The sequence below is a fragment of the Erithacus rubecula genome, assembly GCF_903797595.1.
Source record: "Erithacus rubecula genome assembly, chromosome: 1".
Taxonomy (NCBI): domain Eukaryota; kingdom Metazoa; phylum Chordata; class Aves; order Passeriformes; family Muscicapidae; genus Erithacus; species Erithacus rubecula.
In genome coordinates, this window is record NC_136658.1 from 97,250,991 (window position 1) to 97,272,604 (window position 21,614).

General features: G+C 41.1%; 1 protein-coding gene across 2 annotated transcripts in view; it reads right to left on the minus strand.

The window, feature by feature from the left end:
• Nucleotides 1-617: 617 nt before the first annotated feature.
• PHKA2 (phosphorylase kinase regulatory subunit alpha 2) overlaps nucleotides 618-21,614 on the minus strand; it is a 43,842-nt gene continuing 22,845 nt past the window's right edge. For both annotated transcript variants that reach the window (XM_079320399.1, XM_079320400.1), the window contains 14 exons: nucleotides 20,995-21,158; nucleotides 20,174-20,347; nucleotides 18,940-19,028; nucleotides 17,720-17,853; nucleotides 16,090-16,246; nucleotides 14,538-14,617; nucleotides 14,229-14,307; nucleotides 13,977-14,106; nucleotides 13,305-13,406; nucleotides 12,609-12,727; nucleotides 8,145-8,312; nucleotides 6,596-6,649; nucleotides 5,045-5,245; nucleotides 618-4,536 (listed from right to left, as the gene is read on the minus strand). In XM_079320399.1, coding sequence (XP_079176525.1) covers nucleotides 4,363-4,536; nucleotides 5,045-5,245; nucleotides 6,596-6,649; nucleotides 8,145-8,312; nucleotides 12,609-12,727; nucleotides 13,305-13,406; nucleotides 13,977-14,106; nucleotides 14,229-14,307; nucleotides 14,538-14,617; nucleotides 16,090-16,246; nucleotides 17,720-17,853; nucleotides 18,940-19,028; nucleotides 20,174-20,347; nucleotides 20,995-21,158 — 1,825 coding nt within the window. In that variant the 3' untranslated portion in view covers nucleotides 618-4,362. The remainder of the gene's footprint in view (nucleotides 4,537-5,044; nucleotides 5,246-6,595; nucleotides 6,650-8,144; nucleotides 8,313-12,608; nucleotides 12,728-13,304; nucleotides 13,407-13,976; nucleotides 14,107-14,228; nucleotides 14,308-14,537; nucleotides 14,618-16,089; nucleotides 16,247-17,719; nucleotides 17,854-18,939; nucleotides 19,029-20,173; nucleotides 20,348-20,994; nucleotides 21,159-21,614) is intronic.

Genomic DNA, 21,614 nt, shown 5'->3' on the forward strand with positions numbered 1-21,614 from the left:
TTATAAACACATTTTGATAGTACTAAGTCTAAATATTCTTGCATAGAGTTAAACATAAATTCTTTACCAAGAAAAGAAAACCAAGAAATTCTGAAATTGAGGCTTTGGAAGTCAGCAAGATGGAAGACTTGCACTCACATTCCTGTCTCCTTTCCTTGACTGCAAGTCAATATTCCTGCCAATACCACCCTGTCAAGGCCCAAGGGGGAGAAGTCAGGAGATCTGGACCTAATTCTCTTGCATCTTCCCCTCTGAAAGCAACATCAGATCAGGAGATTTTTGCTAAGTATTACCTCATTCAGCCTCAGTAAATCCAATGCACATAAAGTGCATTTTGGGTAGGAAAAAGTTCCAACCTAGTTCCTCATTAAATTTTAATAGCTAAAGATGAGCTAAGTAAAGCAGCTTGGTTTCATTTAATAGAAGTGTTGAAAGTACAAAAAAAGCACTCTTCCATGTTTATCATGCCAGAATGTAACAGCAGCCTAAGCTTAAAGCATTGCTGTCTCTCTTAAATCTTATTTTCTCCTATTAAATACAGAACACTTTTCCAAAAGTATTTTGTAACTTGACAGATGAATGAACAAACATGCACACAATTATTTCTACTGCCTTGGGAGAGGAGAAAGAAAAGTCTTTAATAGGACAAACAAAATTTACAGTGAAACTTTAATGGCATTGGTAATACATAATGTGTATTTATAGCATGCAGTAATTCTGATCTATGCACTGTGATGATCAGTCCCACCTTATTCCAGTGGAGTGACAAAAAGGCTCCACTTCCACTGGCCAAACACTACAGTGTGATGGGATCTTGCTTCCCCTGCTGGCTTGCATGCAGTGGGTGTGAAGTGACAAGGTGGAACCGGACACTGCAGCACTGGAGTCACCCTTTGCCACCTGCCCCAGTAAAGAGGGCAAAGCCAGGCTGTACAACAAGACACAGGAGCTCTGAAGGATGGCTGGCAGCCTCCAGTGTGGATGTCTCCCACTAAGGACACTTTCCTGAACCTGGCATGAAGGGGACTGGCCTCAAGGGATCACTTCCTGAGAGGGGATGCCAAGGTACAGTCAGAGCACAGCTTCACTGGGCAGGCAGTGGGAGCCTTTTGGGGATGAGGACTGAGGTGTGAGAGCAGCTGAATCACTGAGCCAAAGCAGACAGCACTGTCCTGTCAGCTGCTGGTGGCACAAAGAGCCCCCTGACCCTGGACAGAAGAGGAGTGACAGGGGGACTTACTGTGAAACATTTAAGGCTGGCAATAAATGGCACTTGAGACTGAAACTGGGAGTGGGAAAACGCCCTGCTGCTGGTTCTTAAATCCAAACTGTTTGAGCTGAAGCTCTTCTTCTATAACCCCCATCCTCAATCCCTTTTTTAATCATGACTCTATGCAGCAGCTACTTAATATTCCAGATGTGAGTGGTCCTTTAAGCCTGAATCAGCATGCAGATGAATGCTAAATTCTCACCTTACAGCTACAGATGCCACCACTGGTAGTATCTCCCTCCTGCTTTCTGAGCAACTCTGCTCCTAGCTGCTGACCACTCCAAAACGTGTCCAAGGATGGACTTGGACTGATCCAAGCTCCCACTTCACTCAAGGCTCTGGCTGCTGCCAGAGGGGTGACATTCCCACAGTGACCCATGCCCACATGGGGCAGGCCAGGTGTTTCACTACCCCACAGAGAGTGGCTTCTCCTCGCAGGGCACCTAAGGACTGTGTGGCTCACCTGCACCTTCCAGGAGCAAGCAGGACTCTTTCCCTTAAAAAGGAGACTACAGTTAGCAGGAGGAAAGCCAGATAAACTTTGTACTCCACCCATTCAATTTTCACAGTTACCTGTGGGACCAGCAGCTGAGGGACATCAGTGATGCTTTTGATGTGTCTGCAAGTAATGTAAGTTTGTCTTCCACTGACCTTGTGTTTGTACCACTCTGCATCACCAGATACCTAAACTCTTCAAATTACCACATAAATACTTTCCAACTCCCTGCATTCCATGTGGTAATTCACTGTGACCATCACGAATATACCATAACCTAGGTCATACCATGAATTTGATATTAAAGACACCAATGACACTCCCATTTAAAAACAGAGAAGTGTTAAGGGATGCCCAGGCATGTTACATTTCATTGCTTTAGACTTCAATGCAGTTTCATGGAAAACTAACAACAGCTTTCTTGTTTCTGAAAACAAATTCACACAGTAGGAAAAAAAATATTACAACTCTGAGAAAAAAGTCATCTTGCATCTCTCTCAATCTAGGATTCAAGAAGAAAAGCAAAAATAACTGCTACTACTTTTTGTCAGATACCACATAGAATAAAAAAACCTCACCTTGCTTTTTCTGTGCTTATGCTCTGCACTGTCACATCTGCTTAAACTAGAAAAAAGATTTTGCTTCCTTTTACTGGGAAACAAGCCAACTGAGCTCTCACAATACATATGAAAAGTTAAAAAACCCAAACCAAACAATAACAAAGCCAAACCCTTACAATACAGAAGCACCACACCAATGAAATAACTTCCACACCCAAGTGCTAATTGTACCTGAACTGTCACTTTATACTGGCCCCTGCACAGGCCCACGGTTCCCAGGGTGGTTAACACAGGGCTGTGGGCTACCAAACTCCTCTGGTCTCTGAAAAAAACATTAAGTCACCTCACACTAAGGCCTCCTATACCTACACTCTCTTGAGCAAGTTCCCAGATACTGCTACAGCAGCAGTGACTGCATAGAGGGACAGCAGGCAGGCAATCATGGCCTTAGGAGCACAGACCTCCTGGGACCTTGAGGGCTGGCAAATGAGACAGGACATTACTTCTACTGGAAACACAAACCTCACTCTCAAAAGCACCACACACTATTGTTTGGGAAAAAAAATCACATACAAATGGCACAGTTATGTTTTGAAAGAGTGGAGGGGAGGCTCACAGAAACAGCTTATCAGGCTTACATAGCTCAGAAAGCACTTATTTTTACAGGCCTATCTGCTCTTTCCCCCTCTACCTGGCAGGACAGAATTTCTTTGATCTTTTCTGCTCACATGGCAGCAGTGCTACTGAGAGCCTGTCTGTGGCCATGGCATGCTGAAGCTACTGCCCCTTTCCTAAGCTGTTAGCCAGATGCTGCTATGTGGCCAGTGGCAAAGCCAGCAGCACAGGCACAAGGAAAACCACAGCAGTGCCTCGGGCAAGGCAGTGTTTTCCTCTCCAGAGGCTGCCTACCTGTTTTCAGTTTCAATGGCCACAGAGTCATTTCCATGCAGGACACACCTACTCCCTGCAGCATCTCAGAGCTTCCAACTCACAGCATTAACCTGGAAACAGTCTGCAGGGAGACTTCCAGGCAGCACAGCCTCTAATTACATGGGACCACTGTGACTTCACACTAGAAAGAAGAAAAAATGGAAAAGGAAAAAAGAAAGAAAATAAAAAAAAAAAAAAAACCAACCAAAAAACCCAAAGAGGAACATCAAAGTCTTCTATAAACTCATGCTACACTGGAAAAGCCACAATTATGCCATTCTTAACTCTGAGGCTGTTTGCGAGGGAAATGATCAGGAGACTTGGAAAGGGTGCTCAAGTGGAAGAGGTTTATCTTGCTCCATTCAGAGGAAAGGATTACAGGCATAAAACTGTCTGTCACACTGGAGAAACTGAAGTCTTGAGAGTTTGCCTCCAAAGTCTTGGGGATGCAGGGAAGAAAGCTATTCAGATTAAAGACAGATGTGGCTTCCTGACAGAGGCTATCCTCTCAAATTAGTGGGTACTGTAGGATGTTTGTCCCTACAGGCATTACCCCTGCACTGACTAGGTGCAAATGAGAAGAGAATCAGGATAAAAGTGTATTAGAAATATCACGTTATTTCAAGTTATTCTTACTCCTCTAATTTACATTTCCCTGGATGTTTCACACTGTGCATTAGTGATTCCCAATGATGTACATTTACACACAGCAGGAGAAAAATTAATGAATCCCATCACTTCCCTTATTTGTGAGACTTTGTGCCCATGATGCAGCTCCCTCATTTTATTATGCCTTTTGATCTCCACAAAGTAATCTGCTTTGCCCTTGGCAGAATTGTATAATTCTTGCTAATTTAATACAAATTACATTTATGCACTTTGGGCAGAATAAGCCTCATTATTTGTTATTTCTTGCACACTCTCCTACAACCAGGCCAAATTCCAGCTCCCTGTCCCCAGCAGTAAGTGTGCACAGAGCATCCCCAGCAGTGCCAAATGCTCAGGGAGTGCACGACACACACACAGGCAGCAACCAACCAAGGGGTTTGTGACAGTGAACTGGGGAGGAAGAGTCTCTGAGCCTTCCCTCCCATGTGAGGCATCACTTACTGCATTGCACAGCCTGTGCTGGGCAGGAAATCATGTAAATAAATAATTATGGCTTTTGTTAGGTAAGTCATGGTGCCATAGGCTCCGCTGGGAGCACTGTCATAAAAATAGTGGCAAATTCCTGTGGCTGCATCCTTTTCCAAGATACTACCAGTAGCTCCAAATGATTTCTGTAAAGACACAAGCAGAAAAGTAGAGCAATTTTAGGCATGTATGCTTATTTATTGAACCACCCCCACCACCACATTATGATTTTTTATTTGTGCTGAACACTGAAAGCAATTCTCTTTCCCCTCATGAAAACCTTAATCAGATTGCTATACGGCCCACATGACTTAGTTGGATCAGTGCAAGTAAATGAAAAACATATAACTTCATGGATTTTTGTCCTGTGGGGGGAATCGGTAGGATTATTCAAATATTGGTAATTGTAATGCCTTGAATAAAGCAGAACTTCACTTCTACTTCAGAGGTAGTTAGCCACTACAATTTCATTCCCTTTAAATCTCTCATGATTCTTACATTAGTTTTCCCAAATATATTTCCAGAAGATACTTAAGTGATTTAGTCTGTCAGAGACAAAGGAGGAAGAGCCAGGACAAAATCAAGTTCATTAAAAAAAGAGCAGGGGATAATTTTGAAAGGAGAAGGCTTCCCCCCAGTGCCCTTTGAGCTCACCAGCTCCTGCAGAAACAGGTCATTGGCCATGTGCACGATTCTGTCCACGTGGATGATGCCCCCGATGCTGTTCACCTCGATGTCGGAGAGGAACGTCAGGACGAGAATAGCTTCCACCAGGAGCTGCCTGTACTCGGGCTGGGGTACGTGGTTCAGCACCGACTCCACGTGCACTGCAAACTTGATTTCGCACGGGGTCATCTGGCAAGTTTGAGTGGAAATGGAAAGACAAACTGACAAATCTAAAAGACTAGCTCCTTACATCCTGCAAGCACTGAAGCATATGCTCCTCTCCACACACGGGGGCAGACTGACTGAAGCGAACAAAATGTTTGTGCAGCTTTAGCACTTACAGAAAGTTTTCGTGTTGCTAGACCTGATTCTGCAAACAGTTACACAACGTCCAGAAGCCTGCTCCAGCCCTCAGCACACACATCTCACTTACATACAGTGCTGCTGATGCTTAGCTGGTACATTAACTCATTGCTCCTCAGGCTGTGCTCTCGCACACTCTGCCTTGTACATATCTTTCTGGCATTGCAGGTGAGTTGCAAAGCCAAACTTACTCCTGAGTTCTAAAAACAACCACCTGCTTTGAGGGAATATTTTTAAATAACCCCTGTGCTTTGCCATGCAGGAATATCACTGTTCTGTTTGCAGAGCAGCTTAATTTGCACTGGCATGGCTCTGTGGATGTTATGCTGCCTTAGGAACTTTGTGCTTATTTTATTCAATTGCTTTAAACAGCAAAATTAGATACTCTCTAGGTCTGACAGGCTAAAAATAGAAGTCTCTTTATCTAAACAATAGGGATAAATAAAGCCGTCCTTTCTGGAAAAAAAAAAGCCACAAACCCAACATTTAAATTTGACAGAAAATTCCAGCTCCTCTCTTCAGTTGTTATCACAGTTCCTCAGAAAAGAAGGAAGCCAGAGACAAATCTGAGGGAAACAGTCAGGAAAACAGTCTCGGGCACACAAGCACCACTCTTGCACTGATGGATTACTATTCACAAGCATTTGTTTCATAGATGTGAAACAAAATTTCCCAGAGCACCTAAAGACAGTATCCAGCAAAGAAAAAAATGCAAGAAAATATTATGGATTTAAGGAGCCAAAGCTTTGGTTAGAAACAATCATCCTTAACTTGTATTTACTTTTGAGACTGTGAAATGCACTGCCTGTTGTTGCAGCATGTAAAAAAAAAGTGGCAAGCAACGTGCCTGCTTTATTCCAACAAGTCTGTGCTGCCTCACCTTCCCCCCAAAGGGCTGCTGTCAGCCACCCTCTCTGGAGCCTCCCCGTGGGTACAGGGGGACAGTGAGGGTGTGCAGAAGGCAGGCTCAGGAAAGGGAAAACTTGTCACAAGCTTCCTCCCAGGCCTGCCTGGTAGGAATTTACCTGCACAGACCCAGGGAAGCTGGTGGAGGTGCTGGGCCCAGATGTTCTAAAAGTAAAACCAAGGATTTGTAATAGAGGCCCTGCTGTATCTTACACTGTCAAACCAGACATTCAGACATGTGGCCAGAAAATCATGGGCATTTTACTGTACCTCTCTGGTAGTTGAAGAAGGAAGAACATACCCATCAATGGACAGACCATGGCACTGAAATATTTTAAGAGTGAACAGAAATTACAGTTCTTGCAAGTCAGTCTGAGTGTTCTCTGTTCTAAGCCAACTTTCAGTTAGGAAAAAATAAAAAAAAAACAAAGTAAAGCAAAAACCCCCAAATGACACAAAAAGCCCTGTACAAAAATATTATTTTATCCTTCCTGAAGAAGTTATTATGTAACTGGCAAAGATTAGAAATAGCCTGACATGACACACTAGAGCATGCTGTGCTCCAGCCCAGCTAACGAAGCAGAGCACTTCAGGAGCCACTACAGCAAAAGCACACAAAGGAGGGAAGCAAATCAATGGGAGCATTCTGCTGGAAGGGATTTGGAAATAAAAGATAACACAAAAACAAGACAACAGACCACAAAAGAAAGAATCTTTTTCATTTTTTCTACAGCAACATTTAGTTATGTTTTTCAGATCCGGGACACCACACCTCAGGATGTCAACCACTGGGGGAGAGAAATAACAAGCGGTATAAAGAAAACAGTGACAAAACCTAAATGGTGAAAAGGCAGGTTAAGGAGGGACACATCTGGGTACGTGAGGTATAGAAACACAGCAAAAAGAGAAGACAGATTTTATGAATAGTCCAAAGAGATTTTAAGAATGAAATATTAAAGACAAGCATAATTCATTTTAACAGCCAGAAAAAACATACAATTACTGTCAGCTATTACATTAGGTCAGAAGTGATGCTCACTCTACTGGATGATCCTATTAGTAAACAGTCAAGAGGTGATATATGATTTGTCTTGGCTGACATCAACACTAACAGCTTCAGTGTAAGGGATTTTAGAAGGACAAACCAGCCTAAATTGGTGATACACTCTTTTCCCAACTAAGCAAGCATGAACAGCTCAGTGCTGCAAGGTGCCAAATGCTGGCCTGTATCCAGCAAAGCAGAAAAACAGGTGCATAATCACTTTGAAGTAAGTTAAAACTTGCAATTTCCCTCTCCTTCTTCTTGGAGAGCTACTTTTTTGTTTTACATTTCTATACCACTGATATCCTGATATTCCTTTACACTTAAAACCAAACTAACAAACAAAAAGGACTAAGAATGCCATACAGCTCAGAAGGGCCAGCAAGAGGTCTCAATATATTCTGGAAAAGTTAAAAAAGTTTCTCACTTCATTTGTCACAGCCTTTCTGACATGGATCACAGAACTGCATTTCACTGCAGTGCCCTTTAGGTGCACTGACAACATGCATTAGGCCAGGGGGTGTTCCACTACAGGCAGTGGTGGAACAGAATCATTCAGCCAAAATTCAGCATTGGTGGTTTCAGAGAAAAAACACACTTCCAAAGAAACACATGAACTTGTGTTAATGGAGCCCGTTTATGTTCAAGAGACACCCTTCTACCAGTGACTCTTGTTTCCACCTGTCGACCAACTTCCACTCCTGGCAAGATGCCACCCCTGGACCACCACTTCCCTGAGTCACAGCCTGCTTGCTTCCTCCACAGCAGTCAGCTTACCTTCTGAAGGATTTTCCAGACTTTCTCATAAAAGCCAACAGGAACTCTGTTAATAGCCCCATCAAGCCTCCTTCTGCGCAGCCACTGCCCTTTTCTGTCACCCCAGCTCATGTCTCCACTGGAGCCAGTCGGAGAAGTACTGGTGGGAGATGATGGAGTACTGCTCCTCTGTAAGGACATCAAAGCTTTGGTTAGTTGCTTTCTCCCACCTCAAGTGCCACTCCTGGCCAATATATTTCTGTTGTAATGCTACCTCAGAACCAGGGAAAAAATACAGGCCTTGGTGTCACACAGGATGATGGGGTGGGACTGATCCTTCATCCCCATCTCTCTCCTTTGCAACAAGCTTAATTTCTCAAGAACTTCCATCATTGCTCAACAAAACAGGCAATCATTTCAACACGCTGAACCCATGTGAATTCCACTGCTTGGTTTAATGAAACACCTGACTATTTTAACAAGCACAAACTGCTTCCAGGGCAGTGTCACTGCTGTGCAATGTGGGGGGATCTGCAGGTAGGTCTGATTCACTTGGACATGGGGCTTGGTGTTGTGAAAGTATCAAGAGTTTCATAAGTCTAGCAAGAGAGGCCTTCATGCAAAAGCTCTATTAAAGTAAGTAGATTAAAAATTGACTTAATGAAGCCACACAATCATCATGCCTGTCCCTCTGTAAGTATGAGTCCTGTTTTCTTTACTACCCTTGTTGCTCTATTATTTTACTCTACCGGGTCAGGACACCAAATTAGGCAGCAAATAATTTTCAAAGTTGGGGCAATACCATCAATTGCTCTTGTGATTTCCACACATGCAGTCTGCCCATTGCTTGCAATCCTAGAGACCGTGCTCTTCTGTGTTCTTGTCTTAGGTTGCAATGCAAGACGTAACCAGAAGTATGTATTCTATTATCATCTGTTAAAACTAGGTGAGGCAGTGGGGTTTATCTCTTCTATGACCCATCCCTCATAACTTCAGGGGGGATACAGTCTGTTAATGGGCCATCTATTAAAATCAGGTAGGGCAGTGTTTTATATCTCTTCCATGAGATCCTCCCTCCAGGGAGGTATCTTCTGTTAGTGGCCATTGAGTCCCACTGCATGACTGATAAAATTACATCATCCCATTGTGAGATGCTCCACCCAGTGGGAGGAGCCAAGCATTCCCACCTGGATATAATCTGAGATTTGGAACACCATAGGCAGCCCTTTTCCACTGGATTTCCAGAGGAAGACCAGATCCTTCTGCATCACCACTGGACCTTGAGTGTCAGGTTATATTCTGACTCTGTCAGTGTTTTTGTACTACTGCAGTTTATTTTAATTTTCCTATTAAATTGTAGCTCTGACTTGGGATCTCCCACTGGTTTGCTCCTTCCTTTTTGATACCTGTTACTTTAAGACCAGAAAGGACTTTACTGAAAGTGCCATCTTAAATGCCCTTATCTCCAAAATAAGACACCACATGTAATAATGAAGGAAGAAAATAACTGTGAACTGCTCGTTTGGAAAGTGCAGGCTCATAAACTCTACATAGCCAAGCTCTGCAAAATAGAAAAATTCCCCAGCAAACAGTCATTTTCCACTGCTACTAGTGTCCATGAGGCACACTTGGTGTTCCTTTGATGTTCCAATGCTTGCTGTTCCTTCCCACTGCAGACTGACCGTGACAGACAGAACTTCCTGCTCTGTAGCTGTGTTTTTTCCAGGCATTTAGATGTGCCATTGACAGTAAGTCTGAAGATGCAGACAGTGAGAGCTTAAGAAGAGCTACAGTTCTCTGACTTGAAAGATGATGATTTCTTTAAGTGATACCCATGTAACCCTTATTTCAGCATCTTGATTCTGGGTTCCTCACTGTCCAGAGGCTGTCAGCATTTATCAACATTACATTACTTTTACATACTGAAGACACCTGTAACAATCTACTATCAAGTAGCTAAATCAGCTGCTACAGTACTTTATCTGCTACAACTGCTTAAGCTTCAGAACTAAGTGGATCTAAATGCAAGACTCAACTTCTAGTAGAACATTACTAATGAGACTGGGTTCCCAATAGAGACAAGACAAAGAGGTAAGGTTTGAAAACAAAGTTTTAGGCAGGAGAAGACAGAGGAGGTGTCTAGAGCCAACACCCTTGCACACAAACACACACACAGGGTGAAAAGCAGGTGCAGAGCTACAGACAGTGTTTTACCATGGAACCAAATGTGCTGCTGGACATGGAGTGCCCCTCATGAAAGAACTGTGAAACAAAACCAGACACCAACATCAGACAGCCAGGAGAACAGAACACAGACAAGGTTAGGTAGCACACAGGTGCAAAGGCAAGAGATACAGAATAACCTCAGGGACTCAGGGAAAAATTGCAGCAGCGCTGCACTTCAGCTGATACCAGGGCAGCTGCTGCTGATTCTCAGGGTCACCATGAGGCAGAGCCTGTTTGGCAGCCCATGCCATCCATGGAGCTCCCAGCATGGCCAGCAAAATCCATCAGTTTAAAATGCAAGCAAAAGCTTCCCTGTGATTTGGGGCTGAGGTAAAAGCCAAATCCCCTACTTCCATTCCTCATTTGTGCAATCCCACCAGCTTCTCTTTGCATGAGAAGCTCATCTTGCTGGAGAGACAGCAGGATGCCAACCAGATGGGCAGCACTAAACAAAAAGCTGCAAGGCAAATTTTTTGCTGAAATGTGGACGCAGCACCTCACATCCTTTAAGCACTTTTCTCTAAATACCCACCCCAAGCCATGCCTTCACATTCAATGTTAATGGTTCTGAATCAAGAAAGAATAGCCACAAATCAGGGAGCTCCAGTTGCTCAACACTTCCAGAGATGTTAGTACAAGTACTTGAAATATTCCCGGTAACAACAAAGTGTATCCTGCAGCACCCCACCAACCACCTGCCAAAATGACATTATATTAGCTGCTAGTCAACATTAGCTGCTAGGCAATAATTCAGAGAATCTAGTGAGATGTGGCAGGAAGCAGCAGGAAAGGCAAAGTGTGTATGTGAGGGGGAGGTACAAAAATAAGCCCAGCCAATTCCTCCTCTGTGCAAAATACCAAATTTTTGTGGAATGTGAAAGCAACAAAGGAACTATGTTTCTAATGTTAAGAGAGGTCCAAGTACTCCAATTCACCCACCTCTGTATTTCAAACAAAATACTGCTGCCATCTAGTGCCTTGTCCCTCCTCCTTTCTGGAAAGGCCCCGAATCCAGACACCCCTGTTTGACTGGGAGCCTGCTCAGACTGACCTCCAAAGCCACCTCAGGGCCGGTGCAGCACAGCTGGCAGCACCTTCACAGCCTCCCCTTCATCCACACTGATGCTCCAGCAGTGGCACAGCTCAAACACTGCAACCAGGTCTCACAAGAGACATCATGTGCTCCTCAGGCATCTCTGCTTCCCTGCCTGACCATGTCCCATGAAGAATCATTAACTGATCTTTATTGCCACCAGCAAATGCTTCATGTTAATACCATGCAAAAATGCCACTCCTTTCTAAAGGCCTACTCAATCTGACCATATATATTTCCAGGGACTTCTCTTATACATTTCCATCCACAACTTCATTATTCCACTCTTCCACTACCTCTCCCCCTTCATCATAAAAAATGTGTCCTTGTACATAATCTAAACCCACCCTTTCACTTTAAAACTGTTGCTCATTATTCTGTCACTACAGGCCTTGGCAAAAAGCACCTCTTCATCTTTCCTTTAAGCCTCCTTTATATGTTGCAAGGAGCCTTCTGTCTCTAGTTTGAATAACACGTGAGGAAAAACGGAACCATTCCTACAAATGCATTTTATTTGACCACCACCTTCCTATTTGTTTAAAGCAAAAGAAAATTACTAATAGAGACACAAAACAGAGAAATCAAACCACTCATAACAAAACCATCAGGCACATTAACTGAGAGTATTTTGGTTGTGTTTTCTGTGATCTCTCCATACACTCAGTTGAAGTATCATTTAAAGTATTGAACTTGAATATATACATATAAATTCTAGCAGTAATCATCCTCCATTCCTGAAGAAACAGAACCAGAGGAAAACAAAACAAGATTCCTTTTCCACATGGCACGGAATCTTTTCCAAAAGGCATGTAGTCCAGTTTTGCAACTTGGGCCAAGTACAAGAACAAACACTGCATAAAATCTTCTTTTTGTACATGTAACTTTTCTTTAGCTAAACATGATAGAAGAGCTTTTTTTTTCCCCACAGTGGATGCTACAAATATATTACACTTTCTTTAAATTCTTCTACATTCAGAAAGTGAAACAAGAACAAAAGAAGAAGAACATTTTTGGAGGTAACATCCCTTAACTGCCTTCTATTTAGTGATCAGTTTTAAAATCAAAGCAACCTTGGAAATTTCTGTTATTTAGCATGAATAAATCTTAACATAACACAGTTCTAGAAAAACTGTACTTTCTCATGAGCATTGACAGAAAACTCTCACCTGCTTCATCTCACTCTTCAATTTAGTAATACCACTTCTTTCTGTTTTGGTTGCTCCAGAATGCCCCATCTCATGAATAGAAATTGCAGGGCTGGATGAAGAAGAATCTACAGGGCGCACTAAAGAAGCAAATGGACATTTTTAACATTCTAGGGGTAGAAAAATAGATGAAATTGTATCTAAGAAGTTAAAATCATTCCGGAAATGTGCAATGCTCTTGGTGACAGTTTCACAGAATCACATCAAGGGTTCAAACCTGATTGTATCAAGTAAGGGGCCTAAATCCATTCTTGGATATCAGAAACTGATTTTCCAAGACAGTGAGCAATAGTAAATTTAGTCAGAATTGCAACAGGTCTACAGAGAGCCCAAGAGACAGTCAATGTGCCAGTCAGGAATATATGGGCATCAAAGACATGCTTCTTGAAGGCAGGTTACATATGACCTTTTAATGGCTATTGTTCTGGTTCCATAAAATTTCTTTCTTAGCAGTCTGCCTTCATATTACTGAAAACTCGATACAATCTTATTTCAGTGCAGGATAGCTTCCTGTGTTTTGTTTATTTCACAGCAGACATATACATGCACTGGTCACCCATGATTAATACATTACCTATACCTTTATTTTGCATGCAGAAAGAATAGATCCCCACTTACAAAACAATCTAACTTAACATATAAAAGTGAACAACTTACAGCTTCTTTCCACTCCAAACTCTTTCCCACTGAGAATATGATGTAGGAGACTTTTCATATCAAAAGGGCTTAGATTCATCAAGCTCTCTGAAGCTTCTTCACCTAGTTAAACAAAACAAAACAAAATTACAAATGTCATGGGAAAGACAAGAAGCTATAAAGCCAGTTAAGGAAACTGAATGAAGTCCAATAACATTTAACTCTTTGGCTAGTCCTTCCTTTAAAAAAATTAATATGTAGTCACATTTCAAAGAAAATGCATTTCAGGACTAAACACTCCATATAACACTATTTGCATTAATCTTTATTATGTCATAGCTTGTGCAAAATTTCACTGAAGCTCATGATGAGAAAGCAGTTGCTCCCTTATAGACAAGATCACTCGGAAAGGTATCACAGCCATCTCCCAACAGCAAATGACATGTGGATCTAAATTCCAGAGACAGAGTTATTCCATAAAGAATATCTTCTGGTATTTCTTTCTAATAACTGGGTGTTGAGGGGAGACAAATCTTTCATTAAGCCAAAAAGAAGTGATTTTCAAGGTTTGTAACTGCACATACGAACTAAGAGGTCAATGAAAGAATTTAACACACATAAATGAAAAATCAACCATGAAGGATGAAGCAAAAATGATTCCATGAGTACCCTTACAATAAAACTGCTTCCTACCTGAGCATTTCAGGCTTCGTGCCAGCTCAGTGGCCATGACCTGGATTATGAGACCAATGCGGAGCCGGAGCATCTCCACAAAGAGACTGGGCTGTGAGCGGACGTACATCGCCAAGTACATAATTATCTCCTGTAAGGAAAACCCACAAAGGCACCTGTCAGAGTGGGGCCTCATGGCTCTCCCAGTCCCAGAGCAAACACTGGCACAGCACTGGGCACAGTCCAAGAAGCCTTTCTGCACAGGCTGCATACCTGTGTCAGGACTGCAATACTGATGTCTTGGCCACTGGCTTCATAAATGAGATCGGTGAGCTCCTCAGGTGGCAGTGGGCTGTGAGAAGACAAACCACAGGCAGCAGTTACTCAGTACAACCAGCTATTAAATTCTAGAACAAGCACTGGGATCAAATCACCCAGAACAAAGGTGCCTACAATTCTACCTGGGTGCCTGCAAATCCTTTTGAGGACAAGGAGTAAGGTTTAAAAGAAGGTAATAGCAGCAGAATGGTACCAGCAGGAAGATGAAGAGCAGCCTGTGCCTGAGGCAGAGTTCCAACTTACGTGGTAATGATTTTCTCACGGGGTTCTGGTGGCAGGCCCACTGTAAGTTGCTTATGGTGTGACAGAAGGTCTGTGCATGCCTATCATAAGGGGAGAAAAAGCAAGAGATCTTTCTCTGAGTCATGTGGAAGTGATATGGCTTTTAATTGACCAAATAAAATTAATTCCATTTCTTCAGCAATTTTTAAATGCATTTCAATTAATTACCAGACATGCAAATCAAGCAGAATGCTTTAAAATAGCTTCCAAAGATCTCTTGAGGTTAACAGGGCTATGAGAGTTTGCCAAGGCTGAATGTGGCCTGTTTCCCTGCTCAGTGAAATCAGCAGCAAAATGATTAGATTAGGAACTCTAGTGGGGCTGGCAGACCAATAAAGGCTTTCATCCTTTATCATATGATAAACTTCTGTTCTTTATTTAAGATAACCATATTTTTAATCAGTGAAAAATTTGGCAACATTAGTTAAAAAAACCCTGTGTACTAAACTATCTCCAAAAACAAACACCCAGAATACTGCATGACATTCCTGATTGATTCTGAAATAGGTACTTTTCCCAGTGTTTACTCTTTTATATTGACCTCCTTTAAAAGTGGGTGGTCAGTTTACCTGTTTCAGTATCCTGAATAAAAAACATCACAGAGCAGTGTTCCTCTGATTTTGTAGAGTCTATTTTCACTCCCTTAACATGGAAGAAAACAGATCATCTCTATTTTCCTCCTCCTCAATTCTTTGTCAATACCTTTTCAAGTTAACATACATGGCTTTTTGTGAGCATGTCTGTACTGCTCATCCATTGTGTCTTGAAAGGGAAAAACGTTCTGTGCTTAATGAAGTACCATGCAGTACAGTGATTATCACAAACTGCTCCCCACAGACAAGGCTGTCACTAAATATGGCATCCTAGATGTGACAGAGAGCCTTGAAACTGGCCAGGAATTACAGAAAGAGCTCCTCAGAAATATGCAGGGGATTACTAGAAAATTAAACAAATACTTTTAGAATACTTGAGAGGAAACCTTTTTGTAATTATCAAAATATCTGTACTCTTAACAGTGGATTTTTCTTGTTACCACTTAATAGTCATGGATATTTAAATGGTTCCAAACATCCATTCACAAGGCAGACTATCCACTCAAGGGGATGGAAATGGGCAGAACATGTTTTCCTGTCATCACTAGCACTCGGACATAGCAGTGCTTCAAAAGTATTCATACCATCACAACAGCAATAGAGAATTACCACTGACAACTGCAGCTTTCAAAGCACACAATTAAGATTCTCCAATTAACAGAGATGAAATTAAATCTTCACAACTATTTACAGTGTGACATTCTCAGTCCATGGAAACATTATCAGTCTGCAGTACAGACAGATACAGAAAAAGATGTAGTAGGACTCTAGATCAGAAAACCAAACAATATTTAATTTAAAATGCTGCACTATGTATGTTGTAAAGTAAAACTAGAAGGGCAAACAAACCCCAACAGCAAACTGGTAGCTTTATCTCTGTTCCCAAGCAGGAAGCTGAAAGGATTATTTGCATTTCATACCTCAGCCAGGACTTCAACTCTCTTTTTGAGTATGCCAGAAATGTAACGGATTAAGCCCCATTCCTGATTGAGGCCTGCCTTTCTGTAGAGCTCATTGAGGAGGCAGTGAACAGTGACACCATACTGTCCATCCAGCTCTGTGTCCCAGTCAGCACCTCTGCCACAAAACAAACAGGAGGTAATTGTCATCAGGCAAGACACTAAACTTCACCACACAGCTGGATTTTGACTGCCTTGCTCACATTGGTGACAGAATTAAATACCAAATGGGACACCTGTGCCTTCACCACAGACTGATTACATGTGGACAAAATCCTCTTGATACCAGGAACTTTCACACTAATTTGAGCATTTTCAGCTGTAAGCCAGTGACTTGAAAGGGAACCATCTGAAGGATTTCCTACTAAACTTTAAATTGAGCATTCACATGGACAGTTTGCTGGAAGAATACTGCATGCAGTGCTTTTTCAGACCAGAATTCAACAATATCTTCAGTACTGCTGAAGACTACATCCATTTTTCAGATTTTTCAGAGGAATTTTTTAGCCTCTCCTCTTTCTTAGCTATTAGCTAAACTTCTGTGTTGCTTATGCCATTACTGAAAAAAGCAAAGGAGATTTCTGTTCCTCTCCTGGTTCTGAAATTCAGTGCATTATAGCTTCTCTTTGGTACTGTTTTGAAGTGTCAGAGAATGACTTTTCAACTCCTGCTGACAGAGTCCACCAGAGGTCCATCTGCCTGCCCAACAGTCTCTCCTGGTGAAATTACTGGTGTTAGATGCAGTAAAACAACAAAACATAATTTTTATAGGATTTCCTTCATTCTTTAAGAGAGGATGGTAAACATTTTGCTTGGGAAATCGAGAAGATCAAAGAAGAGGTCCTCACAGGAGACAGACTAAAATAAACAAAAATGCAGTCTTTGTAGAAGTAAGGAAGACCAGACCATCTGTGATTAACACATAGTTGTCTTTGCACCAAAAGCTAACTGCCTGACAGGTTCCAGCAGTATTCTGCACAGGAAAAAAAAGGCTCAATAAACACACTTCAGAAGATGATTCTGTTGTTTGTATTTGTATTTTGCTCACATCAAACCAATTTAAACAGCAGGTGTTTACTAACCCCAGCAGATGGGTCTAGACTACTTCCAAGAATGTTTTAAAAAGTACCAAATTTTAGCCGGTTGTATACTTAAATATGCAAAGGGATTAGAAGAAAAATAGTGAACACTCATTAAAATTGCATTTTGGCTTTAGTTAGAAAATGACAAGATTAATTTTCCCTCCACTTTCATCCTTATGAAAATCACACCAAATCTTTGTGAACTTTAAATGGAGTACCACAAATAGAGCAGGGTGTGTTCTCATTCGTGGAAAGGATTTGTGCATCTAATTTATGAGCCCTGGAGACTTTTATGTATTTGCAACTGTGTATCAATCAACTCTAAAATTTGCACAAGTCTTCTTTTGCATCCAAATAATTAATGTAATCAAACTAACTGAAAATATACTTGTTAAATCACAAAATATTTCCACTATCCTCTCAAAACCCAACCTGAACAGTGGAAACCTTTTGCACAAGAATCATCAGATACCTGTAAAGATGTTGAAGTGCATATTCAGGCAACTTACTTGAGTATATGCAAAATATACAAGATATCTGCTTGATCGTGGAGTGTTGGACATTCCTTCAGCTGATCAACGAGCTTCCTGCAATCCAAATCACCATGAGCATCTTTAGGTAAGTGCAAAACATTTTCACAGTCCTGATAACAAAGATGGATGAAAATTTAAAAAACATGATGTTGAAAAAAGCAGCAGATCTGTAACTTCAAACTTCCCATTAAAAAATCACATCAGTCTTGCAATGAAGCTCTGCACTTGAAATACAGATATCACTTAGTTCTTGCCAGGGTACTGCAGAGAGAGAAAGAAGACTAATCCCAAGAAACACAATTCCCAGAATAGAACCTTGTATCTATTTTTTTTTTTTATAAAACAAATAAATGAAATCACCTTCATGCTTTTCCTCTCATATTATGTTACTTATAAAGAGAAAAGCAGAGAGATACTGTCCTTTTTAAAATTGAAATAATTTAGAGCTTTTTGAGTTCCATCTCTAACCTGCATATAAATGGCACTTTATGAATGCAGATATTGCCATTATAATTTTTCCAAGATTATGAAAGTAAAATGATAAATAATCAGATGATGTGGTGAATCCTATGGTGAATTCTTGGATGAAAAGAAGTTTTGTTTAACAAGCTGTTCAGCAATTTATACGATCCTAAAATACCATTCCCACAAACAGAGCCTTGTGCAGAGCAGAATCCTTCAGGAGGCTGGATACAATCTCTTGTAGCCATTCTCAGCAGCTGGTCACAAATACCAAGAAAAAACAAGTGCCCAGCACAACTCCTTCTTCATGCCTTGAGGTGGGATTTGGCTGGTACCTCAAGGACATTCACAAATTCCCTCTTGATCAGATCTTACTGTAAGCAGCATTTCTTGGAAAACATCTCTGAAGGTTGTGAACATCCTGCCTTCCCCTTGTGTTCAGCTAGAACTAAGGACAATGACTTAACTTTTGGCTTTTAAAAATAAAGCAACTACTATATTCTTTTCTGTTTTACACATGCATTTAAAAACTTTCCACTTAATAGTGTCTATTTGACTAAAAAACCTTCATCCAGCCAAAAAAAAAATTTCAAAACAAGGCAGAGCCTTCTGGCAGAGCCAGAAGTCTGTGATGAAAAATAACACCTGGCACAGGGTTTGGAAGGAAAACACAAAGAAGGGCTACAGCATTGCATCCTAATACCACAAACTGCATAAAAATTCCCACACCTTACCTTTGTCTCAAAGAAACGAGGATTATCAACAAGATTCAGAGACTTTCTGTGTGTGTTCAGAACTTTAGTGGGAAGAGACATAGACATGGCTGGAAAACAAAGTCACCAGAACAGAAAGAAAAAAAATACTCTTTCAGTAACATGAAAATCAAAACCACCTACATGAAACAGCTTGACAAGGCAAAAACAACAGAAATATCTCCAGAGTCAAAACACAGAGGCAGTGCTTCTGAGATGCTGTGCATGGAACTCAGAGATAAGCTCATGTTCTGAACCTTATCTCCTTACAGGTTTGCTCTGAGAGTTTCTGAGATCAGCATGCCAAAGGCTCAGGGGCTACATGCTCAGCTGATCCCTCTTACTTGGCCCATGACTCCAAAATCCTGCAGCCCAACGACCTGACCCTACCAAGTGTTTTAAACATTTCAACAGGAAATGAGTGAAGAAAATGCCCTAACTGATAAGATTTCATAATTAAAATTATAATGCTAAATGCAGGTTAATGCTCTGTTAAGTTAATATGCTGAATTCAGTGGAAAATCAGATGATGTGGAACATGAAAGATAGCAGAAAAGACTAACAGAAAAGCTTGGAAGTTATTAATTTACGCTGAAGTTAAGGGAAGTCTTCCATTGACCAGGGCATTGAATACTACATATAAAACACTCCATATATTGGAATCTATTTACAAATTCAGCCAAAGTCTTATTTAGGTGTATATCCTCCAATCAGGCTATCAGAAATGTAGCATAATTAGAAAGACTGTGCTTCCTCTCTACTTCATTTGTTCTTACAAATTCACAAAGTACACGTGAATATTTATGTTTTTCTTGTATTGAAACATTTCATTTCACAGCAACGTTCTTAAAATTAAAAAGTACATTTTGTCTGCCTTTATACAAGCAAAACAATTAATTAACTGATTTGGGTTCCAAAATTCTATCCAACTAAGAAGCTTGTAGCAGCTTCCACAACATTAATTTTGATTAAATGTTACATTTCATTGCAGGTTTTCTGTGTATACACCATGACACAAGATACTGTGGGAACATGACAGCAACAGCTTCAGTCGTTCTTACTTCTTAAGGAATTTCTTGTTCCTTCTCTATACAGAAAGAACTAGTGGTACAAGTATGTCAAAAGGTATAATTTTAAAACACTTGAACTTACTCCTTGTAGCAGCCAAACCGGGTTTTTAAATTATTATCATGAAATAAACAATAGGGGGAAGTACCTGGAACTTCTAAGCCCTTTGTCTTGGCCATTATTGACAGTATCTCCTCTGTGGAATGGTTTGCACTGAACACAGGTGTTTGACTTGTTGTGCTTGAAGTTGGAGGCAGGTATGACTTCAGTTCTGTGCTCTGCAGGACATCATTTATATACTGATCCAGCTCATCCTGGCTATCTAGTGTAACATACATTAAAAAACAGGTTTCTTAAAGGTAAAATCACTATTTATATTATAATTTTCTTATTTAAACACACCACTACATTCTTGCTTATTTATAAGGGCACTCAAATATGCAAAAATAGTGTGAGGAAAATATTTTTAAGCCAAACAAATTGGAAACAAAAGAAAAAAAATCATTTTTTGACACTGAAAACAGATTTAGAAGCTAGCTTTGCCTTTGAAAGGAATCAAAAGGGGTTTTATCTTGCTGGTAGATCATAGAAAACAGCTGGATTTGATTGTAAAAGTCTCTTCCAACTTGTAAGATTCGAAGACTCTATCATCTCTTCCACACATGACTCTTGTCCATGACTCCTCACAGTCCACTTCCCTCAAACCTCCTCCACACCTTCACACCTGCTGACTCTCCAGACTCAGCTTTGCTGTAGCAGCTGCCAGCCACTGCCATAAAGCAAATGCAGGAAGAACACACAACTTCATTCTCCAAACTGAGTCATGCAGGCCCTGTCCTCAGGTGGATGCAAGAGAAAACCAAATGACCACCAGCTGTGCACAGAACAGACTCTGCATGGTAGGCAAACCCAGGCTCTGCTGATAGAACTTGACAGAGAAAAAAATACCAAGTGAAAAAACACTACTACCTTTCTCACAGAAATCTGCTGGGTAGTCTCCATATTCACTGTCAGGACTATGACAGTCGTCATTACGGTCATCAAACAGTTTCAGGTCACAGTCTGGATCCAGGAAGCTCAGATAAGTATGAAAAGAGGTGGTGAGAAATTCTGATAGCTTGCCTATTTTCACCCTGCAAAAGGGAACACTTGCCAAAGATCATTAACATCCATCAATCTGATACTGATTAATGTTCACTTAGCTTTCAATAACTCTTCCAAAATTTCTGAAACCTACTATTCAATCCACCTTCGGCAACTATAAAGCCACAGAAACTGACACTGAAAAATAAAAAAGGAAAACAACAGTGGCAGATCCAGCTGGGTACTTACTGCTCTAGGTATTAATTGATTTTAACTGTGTTATGGTAGCAGGCCAAACTCAAAGCCTAATTATGCAGGGTGTTGTGTGTTTGTATGAAGAGAGACCCTGAACAAAGACCTGAGCTCCAAGGATGATGCATAAGAAACTGGGGCTGAGAAGGCTCCATGAATGGCAGTGTCTTTTCCCAGAACTGCTAAACCATCTGTGCTGGTTTTAGGCATGAGTTAATGATGGAGCTATGCTTTGGATTTGTGCTGGAAACAGT